Source organism: Thalassophryne amazonica, chromosome 19, assembly GCF_902500255.1.
Source record: "Thalassophryne amazonica chromosome 19, fThaAma1.1, whole genome shotgun sequence".
Lineage (NCBI taxonomy): Eukaryota > Metazoa > Chordata > Actinopteri > Batrachoidiformes > Batrachoididae > Thalassophryne > Thalassophryne amazonica.
The window spans coordinates 380,439-406,907 of NC_047121.1; the positions used below are offsets into that span (position 1 = coordinate 380,439).

The 26,469-nt window shown below is 42.6% G+C and overlaps 1 protein-coding gene across 2 annotated transcripts in view; it reads left to right on the top strand.

Annotated features, from left to right (window-relative positions):
* Window positions 1-26,469, top strand: part of daam1a (dishevelled associated activator of morphogenesis 1a) — a 275,436-nt gene that overhangs the window by 43,882 nt on the left and 205,085 nt on the right. For both annotated transcript variants that reach the window (XM_034159463.1, XM_034159462.1), the window contains exons 2-5: window positions 7,831-8,044; window positions 8,169-8,258; window positions 12,042-12,113; window positions 12,200-12,294. In XM_034159463.1, the coding sequence (XP_034015354.1) occupies window positions 7,859-8,044; window positions 8,169-8,258; window positions 12,042-12,113; window positions 12,200-12,294 (443 nt within the window). In that variant the 5' untranslated portion in view covers window positions 7,831-7,858. The remainder of the gene's footprint in view (window positions 1-7,830; window positions 8,045-8,168; window positions 8,259-12,041; window positions 12,114-12,199; window positions 12,295-26,469) is intronic.

Here is a 26,469-nt window from a genome sequence, read left to right on the forward strand (position 1 = left end):
AACCGAGGATCCTAAACACTCCCGGTGGCAGGTTTTGCTCCACTGCGTCACAACCCCAGACGGCCAATCAATCCGGGGATTGTGCTTTAACATTCATGGAAAGCCCAAAATCACTCGGGAGGTAGAAGGTGTCACATAAAACACAGTCTCCTCCCTGTGATTTCCAGACACAACCAATGTCACTGGCTGTGTCTGGTGTGTGATTAATGGGAGAAGGGTGCCATCTAGTGCCCGTACCGACAATGGTGACGGTAAGGCCACTAGAGGGAGCCCAACTTCCTTTGCCCATCTAATGTCCAGCAGATTCCCCTCCGACCCGTGTCCACCAGTGCTGGGGTGTGACGGGTTAGATCCCACTCAGGATCGTAACTGGGATGCGTGCGGATTTACGGGGTTTCCCCGCGTGAGTATTATGGCCCACCCTCAGCCCAGTCTCTAAGGGTGGGCATTGTTTTAACCATTTGGGGCAGTTTTTCTGTGTGTGCTCCTTTGAGCTGCAGAGAAAACACTCCCCACGATCCAGCTTCCTCAGTTATTTTGGCCCTGCTCGTCTCCCTAACAACGTCAGCAGGGGGAGCTGTTGCCACACGGAGCCCTCTGGCTGTGGAGCGTGGGGAAGACGGCTCCCTTTCGGACCCGGAAGGAAGAGGGATGGCTCGTGCCTGACCACACCCTTCGCCTCGCTCCCGTCGATGTTCCGCTAATCGGTTGTCTAACCGTACTACCAGGTCGATAAGCCTGTCTAAATCCTGCGGCTCGTCCTTAGCCACCAGGTGCTCCTTAAGGACCAGAGACAGTCCGTTTACAAAGGCGGCGCGGAGTGCAACAGTATTCCAGCCGGCCCTCGCTACCATGATGCAGAAGTTGACTGCATACTCGGCTGCACTCCGACGCCCCTGTCTCATAGACAGCAGCATACTCGAAGCGGTTTCGCCTCTATTTGGGTGATCGAACACTAGTCTGAACTCCCTCACAAACTCAGTATATGCTGATAGAAGCCGTGAGTTCTGCTCCCAGAGCACCGTAGCCCAGGAGCGTGCCTCTCCTCGAAGCAAATTAATAACATCTGACGTGTACATGACAGGACGTTGTGCAAAGACGAGCGAACACTGCATTAAGAAGTCTGAACACGTCTCTACACAACCTCCGTACGGTTCCGGGGGGCATATGTATGCTTCAGGGGATGGTGGGGGGGTTCGTTGAACGACCACTGGAATATCTGTATTCGGCACCAGGTCAGCAGGAGGAGGTGCTGCAGCCATGCCCTGTGTGGGCGCTTCCACCTGTGCGGTGAGAGCCTCCATCCTGCGGTTGAATATTGCGCTCTGCTCGGTCACTAAGTCCAACCAAGCAGTGAAGGCGGTTAAGATTTGCTGCAACTCACCTAACACGCCTCCTGCTGGCGCCTGTGCACCCTGCTTTTCCATTGGTTGTTCAAGCGGTGGATGATGCCCCTCGGAGTCCATGACATTGGCCGAGAAATCCTGTTGGGAAAGTGTAGTGACACGGACCCACAACAGGGGGCATAAATGAACGGACAATGGATAAGCCAAAATACAACAATTTAATGTTGTGAATGTGCACAACGGAAAACAGACAAATGCAATTTTGGAACAATAGTCAATAATACAAAGGTGATGTGTGGGCAGGCTCGAGGATAGAAGACGCCTGTCCAGAGAAGAGCCGGGTCCCACGCGATTTCCACTACCAGCGGATCTGGAGCACAACGGAGCCGCCAAGTCCGAGTCCTCAGGTGGCCACTGCCTCCGACTGTCAGATCTGGTACTGCTGGCAGGAAGAACAGACAGGTGATGGTGGGTGCGTGCACACACAGCAAACAGTCAGCACAGTTCCCTCTTGGTGGAAAAAACCTCCACCTCCTAATCACAATTCTCTCGGAGCTAGTGCAGATCCTAATGTTACACTTAGCAGAGTCTGGAATGAGGAGCGGAGACGCCAACTCCCCAAACACAGCTACAACTCGAGGTGTACAAAAGGTACATCTGCAAACTCAGAATTAATTAGTCAAGCACAGAAGCAAGGACGTTACAACTGTTGATGCTTAGCTGAGCAAATGTGTTCATATGGCACAAACAGGCTGAGAAGTTTATCTGACGGGCAGAAAGATTTCTCGGCAGCGAGGTGGAGTTGCTGCCCAGCTTTTATGGGATGAGGTGATTGTGGCTGATGACTGACAGCTGTCACTCCCAGCTGATCCTGAGGGGCGACTGCGCTCTCTTGTGCCTGAAGCCCGCACTTCAGGCAGGGCACCCTCTGGTGGTGGGCCAGCAGTACCTCCTCTTCAGCAGCCCACACAACAAACACAGCCCGATTGTAAAAAAGACTGCCCAGTTTTGTGCTCCCCCTTTTTTTTCCTCCCTAAGCCTGGGGGGGCATTTAAAGTTGTATTTGTTGTTGCTGCTCTTGTTGTTCTGTTGTTGGTTTGTTATGTATGTTCAGTTAAATGTGAAGATAGGAAAATAAAGTAGGACCTGTAGAGCTAATAACTCCTTGTCCTTGTATTGTTTTAGCTCGTTTTTCAGTTATTGTTCTTATCTATCTATCTATCTATCTATCTATCTATCTATCTATCTATCTATCTATCTATCTATCTATCTATCTATCTATCTATCTATCTATCTATCTATCTATCTATCTATCTATCTATCCTGTTGCCTTCACATTTTTCTTTGAAACTGAGTCTTGAAAAGTTCCCCGAGTCTGAGCTCACGGAGTCTTGAGCTCTTGCTTGCCTCTACTGGTGGTTGGCTCTCACTGCGGTATTGTATCACTTCCTGTTCCGGAGCACAGCGGTGTTTTGCTGTATCTGTTAGCTGTTTAATCTGCGCAGTTAGATTGATCTAGTTAACTAGATAACGATTTGTTTCACAGTGTAATCTTCACGTGCCTTAACTAAAGCACTCCCTCTGCTGAATCACCTCTAAATTATTTACACATTATTCACTTCGTGTGTTTATAGGAATCCGCTAGCTTAGCGCAGCTACTAGCTCTTAGCCAATTTAGCATGGCGGCTTCTCCTGTCTCTCCCGCACTTTTCTGCTCTGGGTGTGAAGTGTTTAGTTATTCCTCGGCCTCCTTTAGCAGTAATGGTACTTGTAATAAGTGTAGCTTATTCGTAGCTTTGGAGGCCAGGCTGGGCGAATTGGAGACTCGGCTCCGCACCTTGGAAAATCCTACAGCTAGCCAGGCCCCTGTAGTTGGTGCAGACCAAGGTAGCTTAGCCGCCGTTAGTTCCCCTCCGGCAGATCCCGATCAGCCGGGAAAGCAGGCCGACTGGGTGACTGTGAGGAGGAAGCGTAGTCCTAAACAGAAGCCCCGTGTACACCGCCAACCCGTTCACATTTCTAACCGTTTTTCCCCACTCGGCGACACACCCACCGAGGATCAAACTCTGGTTATTGGCGACTCTGTTTTGAGAAATGTGAAGTTAGCGACACCAGCAACCATAGTCAATTGTCTTCCGGGGGCCAAAGCAGGCGACATTGAAGGAAATTTGAAACTGCTGGCTAAGGCTAAGCGTAAATTTGGTAAGATTGTAATTCACGTCGGCAGTAATGACACCCGGTTACGCCAATCGGAGGTCACTAAAATTAACATTGAATCGGTGTGTAACTTTGCAAAAACAATGTCGGACTCTGTAGTTTTCTCTGGGCCCCTCCCCAGTCAGACCGGGAGTGACATGTTTAGCCGCATGTTCTCCTTGAATTGCTGGCTGTCTGAGTGGTGTCCAAAAAATGAGGTGGGCTTCATTGATAATTGGCAAAGCTTCTGGGGAAAACCTGGTCTTGTTAGGAGAGACGGCATCCATCCCACTTTGGATGGAGTAGCTCTCATTTCTAGAAATCTGGCCAATTTTCTTGAATCCTACAAACCATGACTATCCAGGGTTGGGACCAGGAAGCAGAGTTGTAGTCTTACACACCTCTCTGCAGCTTCTCTCCCCCTGCCATCCCCTCATTACCCCATCCCTGTAGAGACGGTGCCTGCTCCCAGACCACCAACAACCAGTAAAAATCTATTTAAGCATAAAAATTCAAAAAGAAAAAATAATATAGCACCTTCAACTGCACCACAGACTAAAACAGTTAAATGTGGTCTATTAAACATTAGATCTCTCTCTTCTAAGTCCCTGTTAGTAAATGATGTAATAATTGATCAACATATTGATTTATTCTGCCTTACAGAAACCTGGTTACAGCAGGATGAATATGTTAGTTTAAATGAGTCAACACCCCCGAGTCACACTAACTGTCCATCCAAATTGGAAGTCTCAAAAACCAGTTTTATTTGTTATTATCTATCGTCCACCTGGTCATTACTGTGAGTTTCTCTGTGAATTTTCAGACCTTTTGTCTGACTTAGTGCTTAGCTCAGATAAGATAATTATAGTGGGCGATTTTAACATCCACACAGATGCTGAGAATGACAGCCTCAACACTGCATTTAATCCATTATTAGACTCAATTGGCTTTGCTCAAAATGTAAATGAGTCCACCCACCACTTTAATCATATCTTAGATCTTGTTCTGACTTATGGTATGGAAATTGAAGACTTAACAGTATTCCCTGAAAACTCCCATCTGTCTGATCATTTCTTAATAACATTTACATTTACTCTGATGGACTACCCAGCAGTGGGGAATAAGTTTCATTACACTAGAAGTCTTTCAGAAAGCGCTGTAACTAGGTTTAAGGATATGATTCCTTCTTTATGTTCTCTAATGCCATATACCAACACAGTGCAGAGTAGCTACCTAAACTCTGTAAGTGAGATAGAGTATCTCTTCAATAGATTTACATCCTCATTGAAGACAACTTTGGATGCTGTAGCTCCTCTGAAAAAGAGAGCCTTAAATCAGAAGTGCCTGACTCTGTGGTATAACTCACAAACTCACAGCTTAAAGCAGATAACCCGTACGTTGGAGAGGAAATGGCGTCTCACTAATTTAGATCTTCACTTAGCCTGGAAAAAGAGTCTGTTGCTCTATAAAAAAGCCCTCCGTAAAGCTAGGACATCTTTCTACTCATCACTAATTTAAGAAAATAAGAACAACCCCAGGTTTCTTTTCAGCACTGTAGCCAGGCTGACAAAGAGTCAGAGCTCTATTGAGCTGAGTATTCCTTTAACTTTAACTAGTAATGACTTCTTGACTTTCTTTGCTAATAAAATTTTAACTATTAGAGAAAAAATTACTCATAACCATCCCAAAGACGTATCGTTATCTTTGGCTGCTTTCAGTGATGCCGGTATTTGGTTAGACTCTTTCTCTCCGATTGTTCTGTCTGAGTTATTTTCATTAGTTACTTCCTCCAAACCATCAACATGTCTATTAGACCCCATTCCTACCAGGCTACTCAAGGAAGCCCTACCATTAATTAATGCTTCGATCTTAAATATGATCAATCTATCTTTATTAGTTGGCAATGTACCACAGGCTTTTAAGGTGGCAGTAATTAAACCATTACTTAAAAAGCCATCACTTGACCCAGCTATCTTAGCTAATTATAGGCCAATCTCCAACCTTCCTTTTCTCTCAAAAATTCTTGAAAAGGTAGTTGTAAAACAGCTAACTGATCATCTGCAGAGGAATGGTCTATTTGAAGAGTTTCAGTCAGGTTTTAGAAATCATCATAGTACAGAAACAGCATTAGTGAAGGTTACAAATGATCTTCTTATGGCCTCAGACAGTGGACTCATCTCTGTGCTTGTTCTGTTAGACCTCAGTGCTGCTTTTGATACTGTTGACCATAAAATTTTATTACAGAGATTAGAGCATGCCATAGGTATTAAAGGCACTCCGCTGTGGTGGTTTGAATCATATTTATCTAATAGATTACAATTTGTTCATGTAAATGGGAAATCTTCTTCACAGACTAAGGTTAATTATGGAGTTCCACAAGGTTCTGTGCTAGGACCAATTTTATTCACTTTATACATGTTTCCCTTAGGCAGTATTATTAGACGGCATTGCTTAAATTTTCATTGTTACGCAGATGATACCCAGCTTTATCTATCCATGAAGCCAGAGGACACACACCAATTAGCTAAACTGCAGGATTGTCTTACAGACATAAAGACATGGATGACCTCTAATTTCCTGCTTTTAAACTCAGATAAAACTGAAGTTATTGTACTTGGCCCCACAAATCTTAGAAACATGGTGTCTAACCAGATCCTTACTCTGGATGGCATTACCCTGACCTCTAGTAATACTGTGAGAAATCTTGGAGTCATTTTTGATCAGGATATGTCATTCAATGCGCATATTAAACAAATATGTAGAACTGCTTTTTTGCATTTGCGTAATATCTCTAAAATTAGAAAGGTCTTGTCTCAGAGTTATGCTGAAAAACTAATTCATGCATTTATTTCCTCTAGGCTGGACTATTGTAATTCATTATTATCAGGTTGTCCTAAAAGTTCCCTGAAAAGCCTTCAGTTAATTCAAAATGCTGCAGCTAGAGTACTGACAGGGACTAGAAGGAGAGAGCATATCTCACCCATATTGGCCTCTCTTCATTGGCTTCCTGTTAATTCTAGTATAGAATTTAAAATTCTTCTTCTTACTTATAAGGTTTTGAATAATCAGGTCCCATTTTATCTTAGGGACCTCATAGTACCATATCACCCCAATAGAGCGCTTCGCCCTCAGACTGCAGGCTTACTTGTAATTCCTAGGGTTTGTAAGAGTAGAATGGGAGGCAGAGCCTTCAGCTTTCAGGCTCCTCTCCTGTGGAACCAGCTCCCAATTCAGATCAGGGAGACAGACACCCTCTCTACTTTTAAGATTAGGCTTAAAACTTTCCTTTTTGCTAAAGCTTATAGTTAGGGCTGGATCAGGTGACCCTGAACCATCCCTTAGTTATGCTGCTATAGACTTAGACTGCTGGGGGGTTCCCATGATGCACTGAGTGTTTCTTTCTCTTTTTGCTCTGTATGCACCACTCTGCATTTAATCATTAGTGATTGATCTCTGCTCCCCTCCACAGCATGTCTTTTTCCTGATTCTCTCCCTCAGCCCCAACCAGTCCCAGCAGAAGACTGCCCCTCCCTGAGCCTGGTTCTGCTGGAGGTTTCTTCCTGTTAAAAGGGAGTTTTTCCTTCCCGCTGTCGGCAAGTGCTTGCTGACAGGGGGTCGTTTTGACCGTTGGCGCTATATAAATAAAATTGATTGATTGATTGATTGTTGGAAAACAGCGCCTCTGGTGGTCTTTAGTCACAGAGGCCTAGACCAATCCTGTATGGGAATTTGATTTGTGACCTGCATGTTTAGTTTCGCAAGCTGTACAATGGATGTCTTTCCTGATACAACCATACTTATTGGGTTGGGACCAGCACTCAGAATGTGTTGTCTGTACACCCAGTGTAGCTGTGATTTGACCATATATTTCCTGTCTCCTACCTTCCTCATTTATCTGAAAAACCTGCGACTGACGCTCATGAATATACTGGCTGTACACCTGTATTTACTCCAAGTATTTGATGAAAATGTAGTGAAGCAATATGAGGTCTCTGAGTTGAAATAACGTTTTAACTACAGTAAATATATATGAAGTAAAAAGCTTCTCACTGTGGAATTAACCTGTGATGGAATGGTGTCCCATCCAAAAGAGTCAGAAACTCATCTACTTTATGCAATAGTATTCTGGGACTTCCTATGTTACAGTACCATGGGACACATTAGTGTATTTCAACAGGAGACACAAAAACCAAGAAACTTTGTTATCCTTTGGAGCTAATTATTTCTACACAGTGAGCGCACTGACAGCCTGATTCTTCATTACAAGTTGTCAACTTTCTTTCTGTAGTTGTGATTCTGGATCCACGTCGACAAATATGGCTTCCAGGAAAAAACAACGCAAGGGGCGTGTCCTATCATCTCTCCTGCCTTGCTGCTTCAAAGCGAGCGACCAACCAGAGATCACCTATTGCCATGATAACATTAATACTGTGAGTGGACTAGAGCCCAGCCTGCCCATGCCCCCACAGCAGGAGCTGGACACCATGTTCATGGAACTGGTGGTAAGTCAAGATGGGACTCAAGAGACAAACAAATCCTGCCTGCAGCACAGAACTTTACATTTATTCATGACTTTGTTGGTCTTTGTCTTTTGCCTGTGACCCCTTTCTTTTGGTGCCCTTGCAGGATGAACTGGACCTGGCTGAGGAGAACAAAGCTGCTATGTTTGCTTTGCCAGCAGAGAAAAAGTGGCAGATCTACTGTAGTAAGAAAATTGTAAGTCAGTGTTGATAATGTTTTTGATGCAGTTTGTGTTTCAGTAGGTTTACTCCAAACAGGGCCTTATTTTAATGGTTGATGAAAAATGGACTAATGCAGAGGGTCAGCCTGCTTGGAGCATGTCCTACTGCACTTTTCTAGTTAAGCAGTGGGAAATATAACTGTGTATAAATCCAGGCCAGTTGTAGAGATGAGATGGTGGTTGTTGGCGGGCCAGGTGGCTCCCTGTGGAGCTGACGGAGGGGGGTGTCACTGCAGAGGAGGAGAGACCGTTTGAGCGCAGATGTAGGAACACCTGACCCACCATGGCTAACAGTTCACTCAGTAACAAGACAAAGAAATCGCTGGTAGTTGCAGGGTGTCAGAACCAGTGGTGGGCACAGTCCTGCTAATCTGCTAACTGCTAATTATCGAAGCTAATGTTTTGATTAACGGATTGGCTTTGCAGATAATTTTGAAAACCATCAGCGGACTAATTATCTTCCGATAACCTTTGGTCGGATAATTTTTAGACCACTAACATTTATAAAGTCTGACATCAAAGATCTGAGTGGAGTAGATGGGCATTTCTATCCTCTGCAAACAGAGGAGAGCTAGTTTCAGAAGAAACTGCGCTATCCTCCACAGAGAACGGAGAACTGCTCACAGGAAAACAACAACAAAAAAAACCTCATTTCATTTGACCCCATTCTAGTCATCCAGAGGCATACAGTTTTAACTTATGGTTAAAATTTTAACCAAACTAATTTTGGACAAGTTATTTAAATTAACTTCACATCTGAAGTTTTATAAAGTGAAAATATCACATATATATTTTAGTTTTAAAGTAATGCACTAATTTTGAAGGTTTTAGTGTGGATATGCTGCGTCCAGGTGCATTATGGGTAATCTCAGTACATTCACGACAGTAGAAATGCATTTGAGACACTCAAATGCATTTCAGTGACACTCGCGGTGGCAGACTTCGCTCCACGGTGTAACTGCTCCAGTCGGCCAATCAATCCAGTGATTGTGTTTGACTACCCAGGGATGACCTAAAACAAGGGGAGATGTAGAGGAAAAAATAAAGAACTGGATCATCTCCTCAAGGTTCCCTGACACCACTAAAGTGACTGGTTTGATTTGGTGTGTTATAGCTGGAAGTGGAGTGCTTTTTTAAAGTATGCACTGAGAGGGGCATGTCTAGTGCTCCCACCGGGATGAAAGATTTGGTTACAATCTTGCAATCCACAACATTGATCAAAAAAGTGATCAAAAACTAAACAAAACTCTCGGGAAAAAAATGAAAATGAGTAGAGCAGAGGCAAATCCATGGTCCAGAGGGCAGTAGCCCACTTGAGAGCCTCCCCCCGAAGCAGGTTGATGACGTAATAAACTTTGCTGTGATCGGAGGAGTACTGGGATGGACGCTGGGAGAAAACAAAAGACCACTGCATGAGGAAGGAGGAGCACGTATTAACATCACCGGGATATGGTTCAGGATGACAGATAAACGGTTCAGGGACTAGGTTGGAGGATGCGTAGGCCTGTAGGAGCTGAATTGGAGAGGGAACCGGAGCTGGAGGCGTCACCGAGGTAAGCTTATCGACTTTAGCTGACAGTGATGAAAGAGTGGTGTGTGTGTGAGAAACCTGCTGGGTGAAGTCCTGGACATAATCTGACAGTGCCGTGGCTCCCTGGGTGTTCAGCTAAGTTGGAAGTTAAAACAACAAAAGAGAGGTCAGCGAGGGGGGATACAACAATGTCTTCACCATAGAGGCAGAAAACCTTAACCACAACAACAGGCGCATTGTGGTGTTATGAAGACATCATTGGTCAGGGAAAGATTTTCTCTCTGCCTGTAGTTGGCATTTTTTCACTGAGGCTATAGGCTACATGTGTAGGCCTGTGGATATCTGTATTGAACAGTAGCCTAGGTTTGTCTGTGATTTTGTTCATTCTGCATGTCATCAGTAACTGTTGCAGATCAGAATGTGGGTATGTGTACGCATGCTCGTGAACATGACAAAGGTGTTGCAGAGTGCCGTCACGGCACACAAGCCCTTATTTCATAACACCCTCATAAAAATATCAAGCTACCCCAAATCACCACAGAAAAACAAATCCCTGGAGCCGTCACTGTGATGAGGACTTTCCAGGCATTTGAGATGCAAATAAAGAAAAATGATTGAAGTGACGGGGGGTTAAAAGGGCTGTAGTTGGGGGTCAGGGAGCAAAGCCCCTCAGAAGCTGATGTTTTTTAGCCATGCTAATGCTGCCCCGAAGGATTTACTGAAAAATAAGTCTGATGGACTTAAATGAAATGGTGAGGACTTTTTCTGGGCATGTGAGATGCAAAGTAAGAAAAATGCTTAAAATGGTGGGGGGCTAAGAGTGCCATAGTTGGGGGTCTGGGGTTGGTGTTAGCATTTACTGAAAAATAAGTCTGAATATCTAAATGACATGTTGAGATGCTGAAAAGCTTCGCTTGTTCATGTCATATGACATATACATATTAGTATTCAGGCGATACTGTAAGTTCGGATGTTGATATATATATAATAGCAATATAATAAACTAATTGTTAACCTCACTTTCTCGGTCTGTACTGGAATATCAGACCTCTGTGTTTTTCGTACTGTCAACACCTCAGTCTGATATTTTCCCGTACAGACCTCGCGCTCACTCATTATATGGCTGCAATGCTACGTGTGCTCTGATAAGTTGATTTCCAGTCTGATATATCAGACCGGTTACCATGACAATCGGAATGCGTATCACATTTGTGACTTTGTTTAAGATGAGAAGGTGAGGATGAAGTCTGAAGCCAGGTGGCAGTTCACAGAGCTGGCGAGCTGCCGGATCTCTGGAGTTGAGGACTGAGTTTCTGCAAAGGCAGAAGTGTAGAACCGGGGTTGATGAAGAGTGACAGCTGTGATGATCAGCTCAGAGGGGGGACCCAGCAGGAACCAAGGCCACACACAACATTTCCCTCGTTAAACAAGAAATTTAAACTTGAACTTGACCTTTGTCACATGTTTTGCTGTTTTTACTCCATACCTCCAGAACGTTCAGGCACAGATAGCCCAAATGACACCTTTGTGGAATCATTATGATCAGACAAATGATTTGGTTTTCTTTTCAAACTGATTGGAGCATTTTAAATGTTTGACCCCTGCCTGGCTACAGCTACCACCCTGGGATGGCCACCATACCTTTTGTGTCAACCATGGTGCATTGATGCTGGACTGGAAGTGTTGATTGGACACCATAAGTGGTACCGAAAACCTGCTTGGCCCATGGAATATTTATAATAAAAACCAAATCTGTTTTAAAATTTTGAATTTACATTTAACTGTGAGACCAGTCTTGCTCAAATGTCATGCTGACCTTTGAACAACTGTAAGAGTTTGAAGACATGGAACGACTTCCAGCATAACAGTTTAAAAGTGGACAGGGACACAGAGGAGGAGAGAAATAAAAAAGAACCGTCTGACTTAAAGTTGCTGTTAGTCCTTGGACCTGAGGCAGGTTCTGGTTTTCTCATTTTCCAGACTCCACATGGGGCTTTTGTGCGTTTTGTTTGCATAGGTGTCAGAAAGAAAGGACAACGAGGGGCTGATTTCATTGATGAAGTCATCCAGTCTGCTGTTATTCAGTGAAATCACCTGGTGGAATTGGTGGTTACAAAGCAACCTGCCCCCTCTTTGCCCTTTCTGGAGTCAGGTTGACACCTATGAACTGTTTGTCCTGTGTGTGTTTTGTTGGACAATAGTAATGAAATAGTAATGTGTATTTCAGGAGCTGGAGGAGAACAAAGGCGCCACCAGCTGGCCTGAATTTTATATCGACCACCTCACATTGATGGCTGCTGTGAGTCCAGCTGAGGGTTTTCAGTTGTTACACTTGCATTTTAGAATTGCTAAAATAATGTGATGCTTCCATCCTTTCAACCTTAGAGGAAGACTCTGGTGTTGCCGGAGGGAGAAGAAGACGATGGAAGACATAAGATCACAGAGGGTCTGAAGACGGCGCTGAGGACACAACCCATCAGGTGGCTTCAAACTCTGCATTGTTTCACTGCATGCTGTACAATGACTCCCAATGGTAATGGAGATAATCCAATGAAATACTTCCTATAAATACAGTGCTCCCCAGACCCCCTGCCTTTTTAAGCATTTTCCTTATTTTGCCTTTCAGCTTCTGGAGGGGCTCTGCCCCCCATACTCTCCACCTTTTTAAGCATTTTTCTTTTTTGCTTTTCAGCTGACCCCCTAATTACAGCGCTCTTAACCCCCTGCCGCTTTAAGTATTTTTTTTAATGTAGATGTAAATTAATATTCAAAGTTTTCAGCTAGTTGACAGTAGGGCTGTACAATACGGCCAAATTATCGTATCTCAATATTGTCATATAAATTGTCATGTAAATGTCACTTATATACCTGCTGTCCATATTCTTGAGCCGCTTAGGTGGGTAGGGAGAGTTCCCATGGGATAAAAAAGCTTTTCAACCGACCATCCCTGGTTCTCAAGACCAGGAACCTAAGTGGCTCCACTTTTTTTATTGATGCCAATACCTCGCTGGACCAAGAACCATAACTTCAGTCTTTGTTGTGTGGGCCGCCAGAAGAGGAGGTACTGCTGGCCCACCACCAGAGGGCGCCCTGTCTGGAGTGCGGGCTCCAGGCACCAGAGGGCGCAGCCGCCTCACAGGAGCAGCCAGGGTGACAGCTGTCACGCATCACCTGCAACAGCTGTTACCAATCACCTGATCAGCAGGGGTACATCAGCAGGACGACGTCTCCACCTCTTTGCCGAGATATTGTTCTACCTGGAAGGTAACGTTCTCAGCTGACCGTGAGATCTTTTCAGTAACCTTTTGTGACTTTTGTGCATTATATAGCAGACTCTTTCCAACGAGAGGTGGAGGTAGTTTTCCTGCCGTGTGGATTGCTGGGTGTAAACGCGCCCACATTTAATTGTTTTTTTTTGTTCCTCGCCAGCAGTACCAGGTCCGACACGCGGAGGCAGTGGCCACCTGGGAGTTCGGGACTTGGCGGCTCCAGTATTCCCGGGGTCTGGTGGCGGAGGAAATCGTGTGGTTCCGGTTCTGCTTTGGACAGACGTCTTCTATCTTCGAGCCTGCCCACACGACACCTTCTGTGATTTGACTTGTTGTCTATTGTTGTAATCTGTTGTGTTTGTTGTGCCCATTCACAACAGTAAAGTGTTGTTATTTGACTTCCTCCATTGTCCGTTCATTTGCGCCCCCTGTTGTGGGTCCGTGTACCTACACTTTCCCAACAGTCTTATCAGAATTTAAAAGTAGGGAGTTACTAGACATCCAACTTTTCACTGATGCAAGGCAATCTTCCAAAGATTGTATGTGCATGAGATTACCAGCAGTTATCAGCATGTACAATTGGGTGTCATCAGCATAGCAATGAAAGGCAATCCCAAAACGCCGCAGTATATTCCCAAGGGGTGCTACATATAGGGAAAAAAGCAGGTGGCCTAAAATGGATCCCTGCAGAACCCCAAACTTCATGTCCCTAAGATCAGAAGAAGTGCCATTGCACAACACACAGTAAGAATGACTAGACAGGTATGACATCAACCATGCAAGGGCAGTTCCCGTAATCCCAAATTGATTCTCCAGCCTGTCGAGTAAAATATGATGATCCACAGTATCAAACGCAGCACTGAGATCTAACAGCACCAAGACTGTAGTGATATCCGAGTCCATTGCTTGCAAAAGGTCATTCACAACTTTAGTAAGTGGTGTCTCTGTGGAGTGATATTTTCTAAAAGCAGACTGCAATGGCTCAAAAAGATTATTCTCAGTGAGGCTGTCGCGAAACCACTTTTTCCAGGATTTTAGAAGAAAATGATAGATTTGATATTGGTCTATAATTTTTCAATACATGTGGGTCAAGATTGGATTTCTTAAGCAATGGTTTAATCACTGCAGACTTGAAACATTTAGGAACAGATCCAGAAGTTAATGAGAGATTTATAATTTCCAGGACAGTCGGCCCAAGAATGGGCCATGGGTCCTCAAACAGTTTTGTTGGTATGGGATCAAATAAGCAGGTTGTGCTTTTTGTTGACATCACAAGCTTCATCAGCATGCCTAGCGAGATACCATCAAAATCTGTAAATCTGGGTAACACCTCAGTGGGACTATCCACCTCCATAGCGGTATGCGGTGGTTGGACCAAGGGTTGCTGAGATAAGCTCTACCTAATATCCTCAATTTACTTCTCTAAATAGTCCAAGACGTCCTGTGCTGAAAGGGAGAGTGAATAACAGTTTCAAACAAATCTTTGCGTTATGCTTGTTTTTATTGATCTAATCAGAATAATAGGCACGCTTTGTAGCCAGGAGTGCATGCTTATAATCTAAGATAGCATCACACCATGCAAGGTGGAACACCTCTAATTTGGAACTATGCCATTTCTGTTCCATACCTGTAGCCTTCTGCCTAAGGTCACGCAAGTAACCACTGAACCAAGATGACTGTGCCTTGGGAAGGCGTGGCCTTAAAAGAGGAGGTGTAGCCTTAACCAGTGTAGCCTTGAGCGCTGAATTCAAGCCATCCGCAAGACTATCCACTGATTGAACATTCTCCAACCCTAAAGCCAAAATTTCAGGCAGTCTTGTTTCGAGTTCAGTCATAGTTGAGGGATTAATACTTCACCGCAGAAGTAGACAAGGCTTTCGCTCCACTAGATGTGGCAACGTAAATGTAAACCTAATAAATGAGTGGTCAGAGACCACGGAGGCAAGAGGCAAAATGTCGATGTTCGTGACAGCAAGGCCACGCATGAGAACCAAATCAAAGGTATTTCCACTAATGTGCATTGAGTCCTGAATGCATTGCTGGAATCCTAACACATCCACAAGTTCCATAAATGATTTGCAAAGGGGATCAGAGGGCTTATTTATATGAATGTTAAAGTCACCAATAATGAAAACATTGTCCACACTAGCTGACAGGCTAGAGATGAACGCACCAAATTCACCTAAGAATTCAGAATATGGGCCAGGAGGCCTATAAACAGTGACAAAATAACATGACTGATCTCGATACTTCTGACCTTCTGACATTTACTTGTGACCCGTTATATCACAGTGTGGTCGACTGCAGGATGTTAAAATTATCTGTAGGTTTCCAACACCTGAGACCACACATGTGGAGACAAAAAAATCATAGATCTGACAGGTTTGGTCGTACAGTGTGTGGTGTGCAGCCACAAAGTAAAAACAACACACCACATACGAACAGATTTCACACACGAACATTCCCAGGTCAGACAGGAAATCTCACAAAATCTCTCAAGATCAAATGTGACTTCAGAGTAAACAAATGGAGATAGTTTTTTTTTTACAACAGAGGGGAAAAACAATACAAAAAGAAAAAGAAAAGGCGTTCTTTAAAGGAGTGGAGACAGCACGACCACCAAACTTTCTGGTAAGCCATTTTGATTTAAAATTTTGCTCCGTGCATCCGTCACCTTGCTTTCTGATTGGCTGCACGTCACATTCAGCAGGCTGTGTGCTTGTTTGTAGTTAGAGGACACCACACATGCTGCGATATCAGACCAAGACAATCCAACATGTTGAATATCCCTGATTTGCGATTGGAGCGCTCCTGTCATCCTTCTGAGCAGATCAGAGCGCTCTTAAAACACCACACACGGTAGGAATATCTGATAAGATTATCTTTAGCGCCATCACGATTGTCAGGGCATCCTTAAGATTGTCGGAAGGGGAAGATCGGGTCCCATATCAGCCTAATTATCTTGGTGTACAAACCAGGCTTAACAGATTCGTTGTTATAACACCTCATGGAGCGACTGATTGATGCGTTGTTATGACACCGCACCGCAAAGTTCAGCGACCAAAATAACAACATTGTGGCTGCAATGAACATGTTTTCACTATTATTTAATTTCTTTGTGTAACTGACATCGTTATTCAAACATTCAAAAGGCTATTCCTATCACCACACAACTCCAACCACACACAAGAAAGTTTTTTGACAGTTCTTGTTATTGAAAGAAACCGCATCTCCCTAACCGGAGGGTTAGGGTAACCCTAACCCTAACCCTAACCCTCCCTTCACAGTTGTGATGTCATCACGCATGCACTTAGACACTGTCTAGCGGGATCTTGAAAATCCTCCATTACAATTTAACAGACTTTTTGGCTTTACAAAAGCCTTTTGTTTGCAAAAAAAAAAAAAAAAAAAAAGACATATTTTATAAAAGCACATTTATTTGTAAACACCAATACACATTACATTGATTCACTTGTGTTGGTTTTTACACAGAATGAATTAGTCAACCAATCAGTATGAACGGAGGCTCAGTTTACCCATAATGCAGTTTGGCATCTGTGTGTGTTAATATGTTCAAAACTTCAGAATTCGTTCATTATTTTAAAATTAAGAGATATGTGTTATACAGTTGTGCTCACAAGTTTACATACCCTGGCAGATTTTTTTTATTTTTTATTTTTTTTTGCTTTTTTGGCCATTTTTCAGAGAATATGAATGACAACACAAAAACTTTTTTTTTCACTCATGGTTAGTGGTTGGGTGAAACCATTTATTGTCAAACAACCAGGTTTCCTCTTTTTAAATCATAATGACAAGAGAACTACCCAAATGAACCTGATCAAAGGTTTACATACCTCTGTTCTTAATACTGTGTGTTGCCACCTTTAACATCAATGACAGCTTGGAGTCTTTTGTGGTGGTTGTGGACGAGGCTCTCTGATGGTGAAGCTGCCACTGAATATGTTTCAGACTTTATTTACATCAATTACAAATAAATACAAACAATATGGCACTCTATGGTAAATCTGCATGGAGTAGACAGTTCTCAAAAACTGTGTGACTGTGCAAGAAGTAGAAGAGTGAGGAAAGCCACCAAGACACCCACACAACCCAGAAGAAGTTATAGGCTTACGTGAATGTGTGGCTTGTATCACCAATTATCCATCTTCATGATGAAGTGGTCTAGAGGAGGATTTTCTTAAAAAGAAGACCTGAAAGTTTAGCTACAAATTGCCACAAGGTACATCTGAGATGCAAGCCTGGATTTGATCTGTTTTGGTGAAAGAAAATCCTTCTCTGCTCTACTCCACTATGAAGCTAACAGTCGTGATACAAAATGCAAAGCTTGCACTGTGCATAATTTCTCCAATCACAGCCACATCAGCCCATAACTTCTCCTGGGTTGTCTGGGTGTCTTGGTGGTTTTCCTCACTCTCCTCCTACTTGCACAGTCACTCAGTTTTTGAGAACTGTCTACTCCATGCAGATTTACCATAAAGTGTCATACTGTTTGTATTTCTTTGTAATTAATGTAAATAAAGTCCGAAACATATTCAGTGGCAGCGTTACCATTAGAGAGCCTCGTCCACAACCACCACAAAAGACTCCAAGCTGTCAGTGATGTTAAAGGGGGCAATACACAGTATTAAGTACAGGTGTATGTAAACTTTTGATCACGTTCATTTGGGTAGTTCTGTTGACATTTTGAGTTAAAAAGAGGAAACACAGTTATTGGACAATAAATGGCTTCACCCAACCACTAACCATGAGTGAAAAAAAAGTTTTTGAGTTTTTGTGTTGTCATTCATATTCTCTTAGAAATGGCCAAAAAAAGCAAAAATTTTGCCAGGGTATGTAAACATTTGAGCACAACTGTATATCATTTTGTACATTTTAAGAGTTTACATTAATGTAGTTATTCTATCTGAATTAATTTGATTTATAAATCAAAACCATAAGTCAAACTTGTTTTCCTTTTCAAGACCTCTGCCTCATGGCTGGACCACTGTATGCTGTCCAGGTAAATGACGCTTCCCTACAGCAGTGGGCAGGGTGCACAAAGACAGAAGCACTGATTCATTGGCTGTGTTTGGGTTTGTGATCGCCTTTGATTCTGTTAGAAGCTTTTGCGGTGTTTAAACTAAAATCGACTTGCTAGTAGCTGAGCGTGTACCGGAGACAAAATGTTATCGGTTAGCTGTAGCTTCCAATAAATTTTTAGGCAGTTTGTCAATTTAGCATTATAAAAGATAACTTTTCAGTTAGCTGATTAGCAGTTATCGAAGCTAACTTTTTGGTTAGCTGTGCCCACCACTGTCGGTACTGATTCACTGTGCCCCTTGATTCACCGTGCCCTGGTTTCCCCTATATACAGTAGAACAGATTACGCTATATACAAGCAGAAAGAATGTTTCATAATATAGCACATATTAAACCTGGTTCTTTTGTCTCTGTCCTGAATCAAAGAGACTCTGTTATTACAATTACAATTACAATTACATTATTAGATTTCATGTGAGGTTAATAAGATCTGGGTCATCACCATGTAGAGCTCATGCATGAACTCCACCTGAGAAAGGACCCTGAACACAGTTTACAGAAATATTTTATAGACCGTCGGAGACAATGGGTGGACCCAGATTTCCATTGGCTAGTCGCCACCGAGAGGTGTGTGCATAATCAAAAACATTGTGTCATGTTTAAGTCATGGGTCTACTCCTTCTCTGGCCCTGACCAAGGCAGCGTCTATGATCCAATGCTCCAACTAAACCAATATACTGCCAAACATGTAGGCATATGGGCAAGCCTCAACTTATCCCACCATAGTGCTCCCATGCTGTGCTCTCATAGCCAGTCCTTAGTGAGTCAGGGCCTCACAGAGACAAGGTCAAGTAATCGTGACTGTGCCTGCCTTAGGTTGTTGCGGGGTATAAGATGGGATCTTGCCCATCATGGACTATCCAGCCTTCCATACTCACTTAATAAAGGATGCCGACAAGGCAGGGTCACCAAGGAGTGAAGGGGAACAACCATTTGAGGTGTCATATCCAAATAGGTTAAATTTTTACAGATCGTTAAATTTGTGGAATCATTGAATATGAATTGAATGACCTCTCTAATAATTTACCTAAGAATAGATCTGATGGATGAATGAATGCTGCAATGCTACAATCATCCAACAACAAATTACAGTATGATTACATTCCCATAAAAAAAAGCTAAATATTGCCAACAATATGTTCTGTAAACACCCAGGTCATCACACCTCGGGGCCTGATGTGGGTGTCTAGGACACATCTTCACTGGGGAGGGCTAACAGGGGCACCCAGGATTCCTAGCCCCATGCCTCATAAATAATGTGCTGTAATTCATAATGTAGAATAATGAGCAGACAATCAAAAAGCTTAAAAGCTCATTAAAATAAAAATAATAAAAATTGATAGAAGAAGAAAAAGGAAAATGGAAACACAGAATACATCCTCAACCTCTAAGTCAGTGGTGTCCAAACTATTCCAGAAAGGGCCGAGAGGGTGCAGGTTTTCTTTGCAGCCACTGACTTCAGCAGGTGATTTCACTGATGAACTCATCCCACCTGCTCAAAGTGATGTTAATCAGTGAAATCACCTGCTAGAGTCGGTGGCTGCAAAGAAAACCTGCACCCTCTCAGCCCTTTCTGGAGTTTGGACACCACTGCTCTAAGTTCATGGCCTTTAAAAAAAAACGAAAAAAATTGTGCCCTATATGTGAATATATACATACCTATATCATGGTGAAATGTCAACAGGAAGTCAGCCATTTTGATTTTAAGTTTCGATTTTGAGGTAATTTTTGCCATTTTTGGACATTTCCACTACTTACTTTTGAATGAACTCATCCTAGAGATTTCATCCAATCGCCTTCAAATTTGGTAGACATCTTCATGACCCCATGCTGATCAAAAGGTATCAAAAGAACTTCGGTAGGTCAAACGGCATGGCTGCTATGGTTCATCAAACTTTGGCGAGCGTTTCGGAGCACTCCTTAATGCATTGTCTGATTTCCTTGATACTCGAAATGTGTGATACGTGTCTGCCCCGTACACAACTGCACCCTTCTGTTTGTGCTCTGAGTACCTCCTAGTGGATGTCCAATCAACATGTCCTAACTCCTTCATGCATTGTCTGATTTGCTTGAAACTTGAACTGTGTGATGAGTGTCTGCCCCTATACACACCTGACCCATCTGTTTGTGCTCTGTGCGCTGCCTAGTGGGTTAAACATCAACTTGTCATAACTCTTTCATGTATTGTCTGATTTGTTTGAAAGTTGAACTGGGTGATGAGCTTCGGCACCTGAACAGAAATCTCGCTGGCCCGGGGAGGTGGTGGTGCAGACACGAGGGCCCGTATATGACTGCTTGCAGTCCTAGTTATTATTAGGGCCTGAGTAGGACAAAGTTCTGCAAAGACCCTATTGTAATTGTGCTGTTTTTTATTATTAGTATTAGTATTAGTATTCCCTTTGAAAGGCCCAATTTTGGCACTTTCCAATGCTCAAAAAGTCACCAAACTTTGCAAAGTCGTCCGGCCTGTCAGGTTTGTCAAACAGAGAAGCCTGGAGACAAATGCAGGACTCGACACAGTAGCTCTGGTTCAAAGAGGCATTTACTGAATAAATCAGTGGGGTCCAGTACACAGAGAGGCAATCAGGTAAAGGGTGTGGTCGGTATAAACAGGCAGGCGGTCAAAACACAACGTGGCAGCAGGACTTGAAAACACAATGAAACAGAAGCTAGAAGCGAAGGCACAAGGCACAATGATCAGGCGAAAAACCAGTGCAACCAGTGGAGCTTAAATACACCTAGTGATGAGCTGCAGATTGGAAACACGTGTGGAAAGGTCCAGAACAGGGTGTGGCCCAAACAGAGTGCAACACCACCCCACCAAGCTCCAAGAGAAACAGACAAGAGAAATGAGGACAGATAAAGCCCAAGCAGGAAACACCCAGCCAGAGAAGTCACAGACAACACAATCCAAAATCGAAACTAAAAAAACAGTAAAAACAAAACCAAAACAGCACAAAATTAGAACAAAATGAAATGAAGACCTAAACTAAACATGGCAGGTAACTGGACAAAAACACAGTACATGACACAGCCGGATCCAAAATTTGATATTTTGGGGGTAGCGCACATGGTCGCAGTGAAATGGTGCCCCCTAAAAATTTTCAAAAAAACTCTCTCCATTGGGGTTTTTTGTCATAGCCTTACAACAACAACACTGCCCCCTACTGCCAACATAAATCGTAACAAAGATCAAAATGCACTATGATAATTTATCATTGAGCACATTCCATTTATCCAATTATTTACTGTCATGCCTGGCCCTGATCCAGGCTTTGATCCCGTTTTTGCCCCTTTCTTTGCCGCATCTTCTGTTCCCCCTTTGATTTATTAGTTGTTTTTATCATGTGTTTATTCTATGTTCTATTTTGCTTTGTCACTTTGTTTCTTTGCTACCTTTATTCTTTCGCCATTGTCTAGTTCCGTTCTTGTTTTGTTCAGCCAGTTTGTGTTTTCATTGTTTACCACTTGTTTATTTTGTTCTCATTTGTTTTATGATCTGTTGTGCTTCAGTGTCAGGTTTTGTTAATCACAGTCTCTGTTTTATTTTTAGTTTCTTTAGTCACTTTGTTATCTTAGTCAGTTCCAGTTTAGTTTTGTCTTAGTGATATTTTCTTTCAGTTCTCATGTTCATGCCCAGTTTGTCGTTGTATTATATTCTGCCCTTGATTTCCGTTTTAGCTCTGTTCTGTTTTTTTGCCATTTGTTTCCTCTCCACACCCCTGCACCTTCCATATCATGTCTTCATCCCTCACTCATATTTGATTGTGTTCACTGAACCGGTCTCGTTCTTTTACTCACACTCTTGGCACCCGCTCACGTGTCTTTGTCTATTACATCACTCAACTTCAGTGTTGTATAAAGTACCGGAAAATCACACTTAAGTAAAAGTACAGGTAAATCAAATCAAATCAAATCAATTTTATTTATATAGCGCCAAATCACAACAAACAGTTGCCCCAAGGCGCTTTATACTGTAAGGCAAAAGCCATACAATAATTACAGAAAAACCCCAATGGTCAAAACGACCCCCTGTGAGCAAGCACTTGGTGACAGTGGGAAGGAAAAACTCCCTTTTAACAGGAAGAAACCTCCAGCAGAACCAGGCTCAGGGAGGGGCAGTCTTCTGCTGGGACTGGTTGGGGCTGAGGGAGAGAACCAGGAAAAAGACATGCTGTGGAGGGGAGCAGAGATTGATCACTAATGATTAAATGCAGAGTGGTGCATACAGAGCAAAAAGAGAAAGAAACACTCAGTGCATCATGGGAACCCCCCAGCAGTCTAAGTCTATAGCAGGGATGGTTCAGGGTCACCTGATCCAGCCCTAACTATAAGCTTTAGCAAAAAGGAAAGTTTTAAGCCTAATCTTAAAAGTAGAGAGGGTGTCTGTCTCCCTGATCTGAATTGGGAGCTGGTTCCACAGGAGAGGAGCCTGAAAGCTGAAGGCTCTGCCTCCCATTATACTCTTACAAACCCTAGGAACTACAAGTAAGCCTGCAGTCTGAGAGCGAAGCGCTCTATTGGGGTGATATGGTACTATGAGGTCCCTAAGATAAGATGGGACCTGATTATTCAAAACCTTATAAGTAAGAAGAAGAATTTTAAATTCTATTCTAGAATTAACAGGAAGCCAATGAAGAGTGGCCAATATGGGTGAAATATGCTCTCTCCTTCTCCCTCTCTTCTACTGTGAGTTTCTCTGTGACTTTTCGGACCTTTTGTCTGACTTAGTGCTTAGCCCAGATAAGATAATTATAGTGGGCAATTTTAACATCCACACAGATGCTGAGAATGACAGCCTCAACACTGCATTTAATCTATTGTTAGACTCGACTGGCTTTGCTCAAAATGTAAATGAGTCCACCCACCACTTTAATCATACCTTAGATCTCGTTCTGACTTATGGTATGGAAATTGAAGACTTAACAGTATTCCCTGAAAACCCCCTTCTGTCTGATCATTTCTTAATAACATTTACATTTACTCTGATGGACTACCCAGCAGTGAAGAATAAGTTTCATTACAGTAGAAGTCTTTCAGAAAGAGCTGTAACTAGGTTTAAGGATATGACTAATTCATGCATTTATTTCCTCTAGGCTGGACTATTGTAATTCATTATTATCAGGTTGTCCTAAAAGTTCCCTGAAAAGCCTTCAGTTAATTCAAAATGTTGCAGCTAGAGTACTGACAGGGACTAGAAAGAGAGAGCATATCTCACACATGTTGGCCTCTCTTCATTGGCTTCCTGTTAATTCTAGAATAGAATTTAAAATTCTTCTTCTTACTTATAAGGTTTTGTATAATCAGGTCCCATCTTATCTTAGGGACCTCATAGTACCATATCACCCCAATAGAGCGCTTCGCTCTCAGACTGCAGGCTTACTTGTAGTTCCTAGGGTTTGTAAGAGTAGAATGGGAGGCAGAGCCTTCAGCTTTCAGGCTCCTCTCCTGTGGAACCAGCTCCCAATTCGGATCAGGGAGACAGACACCCTCTCTACTTTTAAGATTAGGCTTAAAACTTTCCTTTTTGCTAAAGCTTATAGTTAGGGCTGGATTAGGTGACCCTGAACCATCCCTTAGTTATGCTGCTATAGACTTAGACTGCTGGGGGGTTCCCATGATGCACTGAGTGTTTCTTTCTCTTTTTGCTCTGTATGCACCACTCTGCATTTAATCATTAGTGATCAATCTCTGCTCCCCTCCACAGCATGTCTTTTTCCTGGTTCTCTCCCTCAGCCCCAACCAGTCCCAGCAGAAGACTGCCCCTCCCTGAGCCTGGTTCTGCTGGAGGTTTCTTCCTGTTAAAAGGGAGTTTTTCCTTCCCACTGTCACCAAGTGCTTGCTCACAGGGGGTCGTTTTGACCATTGGGGTTTTTCTGTAATTATTGTATGGCTTTTGCCTTACAGTATAAAGCGCCTTGGGGCAACTGTTTGTTGTGATTTGGCGCTATATAAATAAAATTGATTTGATTTGATTTGATTTACCTGTACTTTTACTTAAGTGTGATTTTCCGGTACTTTATACAACACTGAAGTTGAGTGATGTAATAGACAAAGACACGTGATTGATTTGATTTGATTTGATTTAGTCCCCGTCAGTACTCTAGCTGCAGCATTTTGAATTAAATGAAGGCTTTTCAGGGAACTTTTAGGACACCCTGATAATAATGAATTACAATAGTCCAGCCTAGAGGAAATAAATGCATGAATTAGTTTTTCAGCATCACTCTGAGACAAGACCTTTCTAATTTTAGAGATATTGCGCAAATGCAAAAAAGCAGTCCTACATATTTGTTTAATATGCGCTTTGAATGACATATCCTGATCAAAAATGACTCCAAGATTTCTCACAGTATTACTAGAGGTCAGGCTAATGCCATCCAGAGTAAGGGTCTGGTTAGACACCATGTTTCTAAGATTTGTGGGGCCAAGTACAATAACTTCAGTTTTATCTGAGTTTAAAAGCAGGAAATTAGAGGTCATCCATGTCTTTATGTCTGAAAGACATTCCTGCAGTTTAACTAATTAGTGTGTGTCCTCTGGATTCATGGATAGATAAAGCTGGGTATCATCTGCGTAACAATGAAAATTTAAGCAATGCTTTCTAATAATACTGCCTAAGGGAAGCATGTATAAAGTGAATAAAATTGGTCCTAGCACAGAACCTTGTGGAACTCCATAATTAACCTTAGTCTGTGAAGAAGATTCCCCATTTACATGAACAAATTATAATCTATTAGATAAATATGATTCAAACCACTGCAGTGCAGTGCCTTTAATACCTATGGCATGCTCTAATCTCTGTAATAAAATTTTATGGTCAACAGTATCAAAAGCAGCACTGAGGTCTAACAGAACAAGCACAGAGATGAGTCCACTGTCCGAGGCCATAAGAAGATCATTTGTAACCTTTACTAATGCTGTTTCTGTACTTTGATGAATTCTAAAACCTGACTGAAACTCTTCAAATAGACCATTCCTCTGCAGATGATCAGTTAGCTGTTTTACAACTACCCTTTCAAGAATTTTTGAGAGAAAAGGAAGGTTGGAGATTGGCATATAATTAGCTAAGATAGCTGGGTCAAGTGATGGCTTTTTAAGTAATGATTTAATTACTGCCACCTTAAAAGCCTGTGGTACATAGCCAACTAATAAAGATAGATTGATCATATTTAAGATCGAAGCATTAATTAACGGTAGGGCTTACTTGAGCAGCCTGTTAGGAATGGGGTCTAATAGACATGTTGATGGTTTGGAGGAAGTGACTAATGAAAGTAACTCAGACAGAACAATCGGAGAGAAAGAGTCTAACCAAATACCAGCATTACTGAAAGCAGTCGAACATAAAGATATGTATGTCTTTGGGATGGTTATGAATAATTTTTTTCTCTAATAGTTAAATTTTATTTCCAAAGAAAGTCATAAAGTCATTACTAGATAAAGTTAAAGGAAGGTGAGGGGAGGTGATGGTCTAGTGGTTAGGGTGTTGGGCTTGAGTCCAGAAGATCATGGCTTCAAATCCCTGCCTGACTGGAAAATCACTAAGGGCTCTTGGGCAAGGCCTTTAATCCCCTATTGCTCCTGGTGTGTAGTGAGCACCTTGTATGGCAGCACCCTGACATCGGCGTGAATGTGAGGCATGATTATAAAGCACTTTGAGCATCTGATGCAGATGGAAAAGCGCCATATAAATGCAGTCCATTTACCATTTACCATTTGTCAGCCTGGCTACAGTGCTGAAAATTATTTTCTTTAATTAGTGATGAATAGTAAGATGTCCTAGCTTTACGGAGGGCTTTTTTGTAGAGCAACAGACTCTTTTCCCAGGCTAAATGAAGATCTTCTAAATTAGTGAGATGCCATTTCCTCTCCAGCTTACGGGTTATCTGCTTTATGCTGTGAGTTTGTGAGTTATACCACGGAGTCAGGCACTTCTGATTTAAGGCTCTCTTTTTCAGAGGAGCTACAGCATCCAAAGTTGTGCCCAATGAGGATGTAAAGCTATTGATGAGATAATCTATCTCACTCACAGACTTTAGGTAGCTACTCTGCACTGTGTTGGTATATGGCATTGGAGAACATAACAAAGAAGGAATCATATCCTTAAATCTAGTTACAGCGCTTTCCGAAAGACTTCTACTGTAATGAAACTTATTCCCCACTGCTGGGTAGTCCATTAAAGTAAATGTAAATGTTATTAAGAAATGATCAGACAAAAAGGGGTTTTCAGGGAATACTGTTAAGTCTTCAATTTCTATGCCATATGTCAGAACAAGATCTAAGATA